The sequence below is a fragment of the Microtus ochrogaster genome, unplaced genomic scaffold (genome assembly GCF_000317375.1).
Source record: "Microtus ochrogaster isolate Prairie Vole_2 unplaced genomic scaffold, MicOch1.0 UNK156, whole genome shotgun sequence".
NCBI lineage: Eukaryota > Metazoa > Chordata > Mammalia > Rodentia > Cricetidae > Microtus > Microtus ochrogaster.
The window spans coordinates 184,630-194,573 of NW_004949254.1; the positions used below are offsets into that span (position 1 = coordinate 184,630).

The 9,944-nt window shown below is 45.4% G+C and overlaps 1 protein-coding gene across 1 annotated transcript; it reads right to left on the minus strand.

Moving 5' to 3' along the window:
- Window positions 1-3,058: 3,058 nt before the first annotated feature.
- Window positions 3,059-9,737, minus strand: LOC101988990 (regulator of G-protein signaling 4). Its single transcript, XM_013355525.2, has 5 exons — window positions 9,582-9,737; window positions 7,156-7,260; window positions 6,684-6,745; window positions 5,853-6,019; window positions 3,059-5,406 (listed from the first exon to the last, which is right to left on the minus strand). The coding sequence occupies exons 1-5, from the start codon at window positions 9,623-9,625 to the stop codon at window positions 5,167-5,169; spliced, it is 618 nt and encodes a 205-aa protein (XP_013210979.1). The 5' UTR covers window positions 9,626-9,737; the 3' UTR covers window positions 3,059-5,166.
- Window positions 9,738-9,944: the final 207 nt, after the last annotated feature.

Consider the following 9,944-nt stretch of genomic DNA (forward strand, 5'->3'; position numbering starts at 1 on the left):
CTTGCCGAATCTTGGGAGACTGTCGCTCTCTGGTTCCCACGGTCTAGCTCACTGGTTTGCACATGTTGTTGCCTTAACTGAACTCCTGGAGTGGGGACAGGGCCCTTTGACCTACTGGCTTCCTCCCAGAGGGAAGGCAGGAACGTGAGGAGGACCATGGGCTCCTGCCTCTTTCCAGCTGTGGTCCTGGCTGCATATAATTCCTACTGGCAGAAATGACCTTGTTGTGTAACTGTCCCCCACTCCACCCCTGTAGAGTCTGAGAATCTAGGGTACCTTTAATTCTTTTTAAATTTTATTTTAAGTATTTGTTTATTTGCTGCTCCATGCATGGTACCATGCATGGTAGAGAACAGAGAGGAACCAGAAAAGTGACTCTCCGAACTGTCTTTAGTATCTAATACTTGCTTCCAAAATGTACTTTTGGCCAGATCTGTGGAGAATTCCCACTTGCCCCAACTTGGACAATACGTGGGCAAACCCCAGTGGCCACTCAGTGCTCTAGCCAGCCTGTGCCATGGAGAGGATGGGTGGTTAGCATTTTGACCTGTTTCACCTTCGACCCCTGCCCCCTTGCTTTCCTGTCCCTCTCTTCCACTTCCTTTCTTCTCCTCGTCCTTTCTTGCTCCACTTGCCTTATCCTTTAGCCTTTTCTCTCCATTTCCTGGGACTTTTCCTGCACTTTCTATGACTTCCTCCCCCCCCCCCCCTTTTCCTCTTCCTTTTCTTTTTTTCTCAGCTACGGTAATGAAACTGGTGAACTCCCGAGTCAGAAAGCTGGGCACCATGCCGCCTCCACCCCTTCTCTGAGTATATGCTACTGGGCGCATCTCAGGACTTTCCAATATCTGAATTTTCCCATCTGCAGTGAAAAGACACAAAGAGCATCCCTGGTTAAACAGGATAACATAAGCATCCAGCACCTGCGTGGCCCTCAGAACTCATGGCAGGCGTGTAAGGTGTGACCATTGACTTGTGGGCTTCCTTTGGGAAACTTTTCCTCTCTTGGGGAATTATTCATCAGTAGGAGTCACAGAACAGCCTTTCCTATTGGCTTTCTTAGCCCCTTGCATATGTGATCTAAGATAATTGGGTTCTAAAGGTAAATGAGCACTGAGCCACCTCACCCAATTGTCTCCTTTTCTAACAGAAAGGAGAGATCCCAGCATTTTCCTTTCTCACATCATTGCCAGGCACCACGTAGGCATAAAAGAAGCAAAACAACATCGACTAAAACAATAGGTTTTTTTAAAAAAATAGATCATGTTGGGCGCGAGGACCTAACACAGATTTTTGGTTTGAATTCGGCCTCCAGTGGGGTGATCAGGGCTGTCTGGTGGCTGCACCCCCAGCTTTTGCAGCTGCCTGGTCACATCAGTTATTTGACCTGACTTGAACTTTCTTTGTTGGAATGATTCCTTTGTCCCATGTGTTTAGCCTGGATTAAAACACAGTTGGTTCTTTTCTTTTCCTTTTGTCTTTTCTTTCTTCTTCATCCTTTCTCTTCTTTTATCTTTTTGTCATCTCTTTAAAAATTTAAATTTCTCAAACTGGCAACAGGTGTTTTTTGGGAACACAGGGCAAGGCCCACAGGGGAGAATACACCAGCAAAGTCTAGCTTCTCTTTTCAGACAGCCATAGAGATGAATGAGAAATCTAAATCCACAATTTGGAACACCCCTGCCCCACCACCGCCACCACCACAGACACAAATGAATAGCAACAGCACCCGTGCAGGGTTCAAGAGGCAGATCTCTGTATCAATCTGAGTAGTAGTGTTATGGAATAGCCAAGAACCTGCATACCTTCCAACCACCAATACTCCTTCATCTTATGCCTGCACCTTCTGGAACACCTAGCTTAGGAAGCTGCCAGGAAGAAGGGAACAATAGAAATACATTTTGACTCCATTCTTGATCAATATGACTACAAGTGACACCTTTGGGGCTTTGAATCCATTTGTGTGTGGCTATTTGGAGGCTGCTGTGAATTTCTGGCCAGTTCTTTGTGGGCTATAATGCCCGAGTGCACACCTCAGTTCTGTTGTCTGCATGGTGGTGAGCTTTTCTTTTTTCTTTGAGTTTGTTATCTCATCTGTGAAAGATTTTTAGAGTCAGTTCTCATGATTGACATCTCCACTTCAGGGCTGTTGTGAGAAGCAAGTGTACATGAGAAGAAGAGGGAGATCTCAATCTGTATTTCGATGGGTGGTTTGTAAACATTTTGTATAAATATTTATGAGAAATTTGGGTTCCTTTGTGTACTTTTCTAAGTATAGGATCCAGGGTTTCTGCCAGAACTTTACAAGGAGCATTACTCAAAATGTCTACGGTCGTCTATGCCTGCTGCCCTGTGTGCATAGCTGTTAGAGCAGGAAGGGAAAGCGCCAGGACATGGGGCTCTTGTGAGGTGACAAAGCACTGATTGCGGATGCCAGCACCCTGTGACCTCTTCCTCGGAAATTAGCAAAGGGCGAAGAGGATAGTGAGCAGCTGTGGCCGAGAGCTGCCTCCCAGACACCTTGAGGTACCTCAGCCTTCTCGGTTTCCCCATGATCACCTCCTCTCACTCGGGCAGGTAGATGAAAGCAGCAGCCCCTCAGGAGGTGAACCCGATCCTTTAAAGCCCTATTGAGTCTGGGCAAGGAGAGTTGTACCCGTCATGCTCATGCTTGGGAGGGTGAGACGGGAGGATGGCCATGAATTTGAGTTCAAACCAGCCCAAACAGAGTGAGACTCTGTTGCTGTTGTTTTTGTTTTTAAAGCCCACTGAAGACCTGCAAGCCCACTGAAGACCTGCAAGCCCACTGAAGACCTGCAAGTGACCACTGCGTCTGCCCAGCCGTCTCAGAACCTAGAGCTCCCTGGGTCTGTGAGCAGAAGCAGGAAGAGCAGCTAAGGGAACCAGAGCATAAACAGTGCAGTTTCTGCTTTCCTTCCCAGGGTTGGCAGGGAAGGGATAAAAGACTCAAGAGTGAGTCACTTTTGAAGGGCATCCTAGGCCCTGCTCTTTCTCACAGCATGCCTCTCTCTGGGTCATTAATGTGTTTCCAAGCCGATTGTTTTGTGGGAAGCATTTATTTACTCTTGTTATGTGTGTTTCATTGGAAGCATCAGCGTTGAGGCCCATAAAGCACATGATAGAAACAGGCATGCATTTGGAAGAAGTACTCTCTGTGTGGACCAGCAGCAGACAGGTTCACCGTATCAAAGAGCCATGGAAATACAACTGAAAACACACTCAAAATGTAGTACAGAAAATAATTTACTTCTCATTCAGAATGACTTTCCAGACCTATTTGTGAGACAGCAGTCTGTGAGTACAGGTACAATCTCAAGTTAGGATAACATTAGGGCAAGATCAGAAAGTTGTACAAACAAGATGGTGGAAAACTGTGTATAACAAAAGAGGGGGTGGGGAACACTGATGGGGAGCTCTAGGGACAAACAAGACTGTCAAAGAGACAACAGGAAACAGTGAGAAAACCAATTTCTTCAATACAATGAGACTTGGACACACACTTCTCCAGTGTCTTCATTTTGCAGCCCAGTACATTGGCTTACTAGCCACAAAGGTGCCCGTGCATGTGACCGAGGCTGGAGCAATGGGCGCAGTGTGAGCATGAGTATGCGTGTGCTCTCCAAGACAGTAGTTTTAGAAGAATGAGAAGAAAATTACTTCCTGGGCATCCATTAGTAATTCGGGTAATAGCCTGAACTTCCACTTATAAAACAATACAGTAATATAAACATTGTACAAAACAACTTCATAAATAACACAAATGAGAAATTTTCAAGTATTTCATGTGCCTTGAAAAGCTCCAAATAGTCGTGCTACCAACTGAGATCCTGACCTCTTTCTTCTTTTTCTTTCCTCTCTCCTTCTGTCAGTCTCTGCTACCCTTGATGTTTGGGATAGGGGGACGAACTCTTACCTCAAAGCAGAAAAGCAAGGAGGGCTTTTCAGTGTGTGAGAACTTACATCCTCCTTACAAAACAAGGCCTTCCCCGTGGCGAGACTTTACAAATGTAGGCCTGTAGCCTTGAGCCAGGCCACGGTTCTCAAAGTGAACCATCCACCACAGCGAACTAAGGAGGCTCATCTGACGGCTGAAGCTCTTGGGGGTGGGAACAGGAGAGCACCTTATCAAGAGAGGAAAGAAGCAGGACAATCTTTAGGTCCTCTGCCCTCACATGGCCAGTGGCCTGTGAGCGGGCTAGTCGGCAAGGTCTGGGCCACTTTCCTTCATTGGGCTCAAATATCCCATCTCCCAACTCCAGACCAATCCAGCAGCTAAATCGGCATGCCCTGAGCACCCAGGCAAAGGAGGGAAACCATCAACATAGGGACCTAAAAGTGCCAGTCGTGACCACTGATGCAAGGCAGTTCTGTGTCAGCCAGCAGAGTTTTCAGAGCGTTCGCCCCTTAGCTTAGGGCTCGGTGCTTAGCATCAAGACCCAGTGGTTCTACAGAACTTGTTTTTCACAAGCTAGTATTCCTTTCTTAGCCTGCCTGGCAGTTAATTTAGTTTGCCCTGTTCAAACACAGTATGAAGGACCAGAGATCAGAACATGCGTGTAAGCATGCGTGCATACTCCAATTTGAGCACCTAGGGTCTTTCCCATCTAGTCTTGTAGAAATGTGTGTGCACATGTGAATGTACATTCACAGACATATTTGAATACATAGATACAATATATACAAAATGCATATGCATATATTAGATATATTTAATATATACATATACACACACATCGATCTCACCTAAACATTGGGAGTCTGTAGGAAGTGCTGCTGGCTGATGTTGCATGTGCGTGTGTTGTCACAGGAAGCGGACCAACCAATTGACTTGAGGTCAAACTGCTGGAAGGGGAGCACTGCCAGCAATCTGAAAATCCAGGCCTACAGGGACATTATTTGGAGGCTTGCTCACGTGATACCCTTAAGGAAACTTGGGGAAATTTGAAATGAGTTGGGTCATACCCCAAGGAAAACCCCAACACCCACAACTAAGTCTAGTTTTACATGGACGTGACTCACACACAGCAGGCAGCAAGGACACTAGGCTACAACGTGGAGAAAGCATTGGTGCTTAATACGGATCAGTATTTGGCCTCAGATTCTCCGGAGCATAGTCTTGGCATTTCTTTCTGCCTCTGGTGAGAATTAGGCACACTGAGGCAGCAGGGAGGCACAGTCTGAGGAACTCTTGGGTGTTTTCTGCTTCTCTGCCCCGCAGTTGGAAGGACTGGCCAAGTCGAGATAGAATCGAGACTTGAGGAAGCGACGGTATGAATCCTTTTCCATCAGGTTGAAAATCTTCTTCTGAGCTTCATCAAAACAGGTTATCGTGGGCTCTAACATGTTCCGGCTAGTCTCCTCCCTGGTGCAAGAATCTAGGTTCACCTAAAATGCAAAGATAAAGGTTGTATTAGATCTAGAACCCTGTTGAAGGGAGGAGGCTGCAGGCTTCTACTCAACAAGAAACAGCCGGGAACATCCCTTTACATTCCGTCCAGAAACGAAGCCCACGACATGTGGTTCTGCCCTGGCATATGTGAGACTATAAAATGTTCACCCTGCTCCTAAGTGGGGAGAGTGCTATATTTTCCTATACTCTCTTTTGTATTGAGGAGATTTATCATTGTATTTATTAAGGAGAGCCATTGAAATCATATGGACAAAGTTAACCTTTTTCCTAATAGATTTACTCGAAAGATTGATAAGATTATAAAAGTTTCCTCCATCGTTTCCTTTAACTAGTAGATCTAAAGATCCCTGACACTGAATGCCACTCCTAGGAACCTTCTAGGATTCCTAGATCTAGAAAGTTCTCTGCCATGGAAACTTACCTCTTTTGTTGCTTGCACTGAGATGAACTCATTGTAGATCTTCTTGGCCCTGGGGCTTAGTTTCGAAGGTGACTTGATTTTCTTGTACTCCTCACAGCTGATCCAGAAGTCAATATTCTCTTCACTGTATTCTGATTTCAGGAAAGCTTTGAAAGCTGCCAGTCCACCTGTGACAGATGACAAAGAGCCACAGTCAACACACGGGTTGACTTGCTCGATAGAACACTTCAAAAAAAAAGCTAAGGTAATTAGGAACCCAGGTGTGAGTTGAAGAAACACCCGCTTCCTTCCCTCTTTGGCAGTCAGCTAGCCCAAATTTATGTTTGATATCTAAAAGACCCCAGTTTTATCTAGTAATTTCTACCCAAGATTGAATCATCTTCCAAGGAACTAATTCTGAAACATCCATGTGGCTACCAACTGCCACGGTGGGTTTAAAATGAGAGTTGTGGTCCATTGTGCTGGAGGATCTCACTATGTGAATCTTTTCTTTGCCATTTTGTCCATGCAATGAGAGGGATTGGTTTTCTTATTGATCGTCCAGATGGTTCCTAAATTAACTTTCCATCAAATTTGACAACGTTCTCAAACATATCAGCTATAAGACTGAAATGTTTGTACCTGATTCTGGAACACAGTGCAATCCAGGGCTTCTTTGCAGTTCCCTCTAAACTGATATACTAGGAGATGACTTGTCTAATACAGAGTACTACTATCCTCCTCCTGTCTCGTGTGTGTGTGTTTGTGTGTGTGTGTGTTTGTGTGTGTGTGTGCATACCCGCATGAATGCTTGTTTTAGGATGAGAGAAAGAGAGAGGCATGGTTACTTACATTCATGGGTAATCAGGTTTTCCAATGATTCAGCCCATTTTTTGACTTCTTCTTGGCTCACCCTGGAGACATTACAGAAAAAAGAATGATTTAAATACATAGCATAGAACTGAGGAGAAAAAAATCTAAGATGAGTTGTGATCTATTGTTTATTAGGGTCTTTTTTCATAAAATATGTAGAGATCTAAAATCTAGTTATGATTGCCATGAAATTAGAGTCTCTCTGTCTCTGTTTCTGTCTCTCTCTTTCTTGTGTGTATTATAAATCTCAGGTTGGTCTTGAACTCATGACCCTCCTATGATTCCAAGTACTGAAATTACAATGGTGTGCCCTCACCTTGGAAATGGAGGCCATCTTGATCCAAATCTGGCTCAGCTAAGGGCCTGCCTTCCCACCCACTCTTCTCATACAGCCTCTCTCTCATCAGATAGTTAATACCTAATCACTCTTCTGCAAGACCATTTCTTTCACCTCTGGCAAGTGACTGCTTTGTCCTTCTTGCTGTGTGAAGAGCTGTGCTCACAGGAGTCAGACTTCTGCAGCAGGAACCCCAGCCGATGTTTCATATCCTTTGCACTGCAAGGAAGACAAGAACTGGCCTGAAAAACAGATTTCTTTAAAAGAGAGACTGGTGGGCATTAAGAGTCCATGGCCGCCCAGGAAAAGATTCCTTGTGTATGCCAATGACCTTTGATATCTTTGGTGAAACCGTGCTAATAAATGGGGCTCTTTTGAAATGCATGCAAAAAACCGCAAAACATGACGCCCTCTCCTTATGGAACACTTGCTGGGAAGTGGGTGTTGTTTCCTAGAGAAAGCTGCGGAAGCATTTCAATAAACTAGAGGTGAGGTCAGCCAGCCCTGAGTGCGATAGCTAAGCAGTTCCTAAGTGTGTATGTGTGTGTGTTTGTGTGTGTGCGCGCGCGCATGTGTGTGCATGTGTGTATGCACAGAGCATAAGCTTATGTGTGCGTCCCTGTAAAGAGGAACACAAATGCTCAGGCTGAAAGCTGAGCCCCATTAGGTTTGTTTCTAGGCAATCTCCAGCCCGAGCTTTTAAAAAAAAATTGCATTACAGGAGATATACACTAGAAAGGGCGAATGAGGCTTTGGGATAAGAGAAGCAAGACAGAGTCATCACTGAGGTGAGTAATTCTTTAATTAGAGCGCTTTCCAGTTCACTGCAACCATTTAATAGGCAACAAGGGGATAGCAGAGTTTCTGACTACTTGAACTTCCAGCTCAATTCTGTTGTTCTTTCTTAATAGCTTTTTTTTATTACTGTTATCTCTTTTATTATAAAAGCCAAGAAATGGTTGAAGGAAACTGGTGTTTCCTAAGCAACAATGAGATGCTCTTGCCTGGAGAGGCTGAAAAAGAAGGGTGGTGCACAGTGGCATTTTAGGAGGGTGCTGGGAGCTTCTCTGCCGATCTTTCTCAGTGTCTGAGTCTCGGTGCTGTTCTTGGGCTGCCCTTTAAGCAGTATTTTTCCATCCCTCTCAAAGCTTTCGGCCTTTCTCTTTTTTCCCAGGTGTTGACTCGTGACAAAGTCCTCCCCAGTGGCAGCAAGATAAAATCACCAGAGCTGGGACAGCTCTACAGTGATGCTAGAGATGCATTGTCATCTGACCCGAAGAGAATGACCTCCTATCTCTGTGTGCTGCCTCTGTCTGAGTCCCAGCCGCTACTGCTAACACTAACGTAAGTGTATTTCCAAAGAGCCAAAAGTGTATGTGCAAGGACCTTGTATCACAACAGAAGCATAAAAATAAAAATCAAAGTGACTTTGGAAGTCACAAGAGACAGGTAGTCTGGATGGGATCCTTGTTCTGCCCCCACCAATCATGTGACCTTGAGCAGATAAGAACCTCTGGAACCCCTTGCACTGGAGATGAGAGCTGCTTAGCCCTTGACATGCTTTCATTTGTCCCAAAAACTATTTGCTGGGGGCAAACCTGAGTCCCGTCACTCTTAAGTTCTGCATGGCTGGTTTTACATCATTTGACAGGAGCTTGGAAAAGCTTGCTTCTGTTAACTCCAGGACTTAAGGGTGAAGGTGAATGTGTTTATACTCCTGGATGGTAAACTGTGTGGAAGGCAGGATCACTAACACACAAATGTTATGCTTTGGGGGTTAGAGGGAGTTGGTAGACACACAGAGAGACCCCCTTTTGACCTTTAATTTCAAGAGGAAATCATGCAATACACACTAGCCTCGTGTTTTCTTGTAACCCAGCTACTCTATAAATGTTCTACAAAATAACTTATTCACACCCTTAAAAAAAAGACACATGGATACCTCTAAAACCTTAAGCTGATGAGTTACATTCAGTATTTCTTTCCCAGCCACGTCTCAGGTCAACAACTGGAGGTGGGGTAGGAAGATAGGAGAGAGCTGGTTTGGAAAAGCATCTCTTGTTCCCACATTTGTTTGTGTGGAGGCAGAGTGGCGCAGCCGCAGAACACCACACAGAGCATTCTGACAATGTTTCCAAACTTCCTTCTGGGGCTTTCTTCCCCCACACAAGGACTAGCGTGTTATCAGAGAGCGGTGATTCTGGGCGCTCAGCAATGCTCAAACAAGGGGACAATAATCCCCGAAACGAGTACAGATCCATCCCAGACCTCCTATCACTCTGTAAGCCAAACAATTTGACTAAGGGACCAAGCTTAAAAGTCAGATCCTGACTCCAAACTAAAGTCATGCCAAATAAAACACACAGGAAGCAGCATTTGAAGAGCCTGCTCCCTAAATCAGAGTGTCTGGCTACTCCTAGAGAGAAACAACCATTGTTTTTCTGCCGCTAACCCCAAAGAACTTCGTAAGCAAAGCATGCAAGCCATTGAGAAAGTCTATGCAAAACTTTAGTCTGGCCAGTGACAGAAACCAAACTTACCTCCTCAGGCAGGAAGCCGGCAGACCTGCAAGTCCTTTGCACATGGTGTTTAACTGTGTGATTCGCAGTGAGGAGAGAAAGGCAGGAGGAGAGCTCGTTTCTGTCTTGAGCAGAGCTGCTTTGCTAGACAAAGATGCTGTCAGAATTCTGTGAGCCTTTGGCTCCCAAGCCTGTAGGGGTCTCTTTTATAGGCCAGCCACGGGCCGGGCAGCCAATCAGATGGCAGATCTGCCGGCTCAGCTCCACTCTGGCGCTCTGCCTCTCCAGCCCCTAGAAAGGGAGGGGAAGAAAGGACTGACGCGTCGCGGATTGCAGAGGGACCAAGCAGAGAGAAGCCCTTTGCAAAGTAGGCATCTAGAGAAT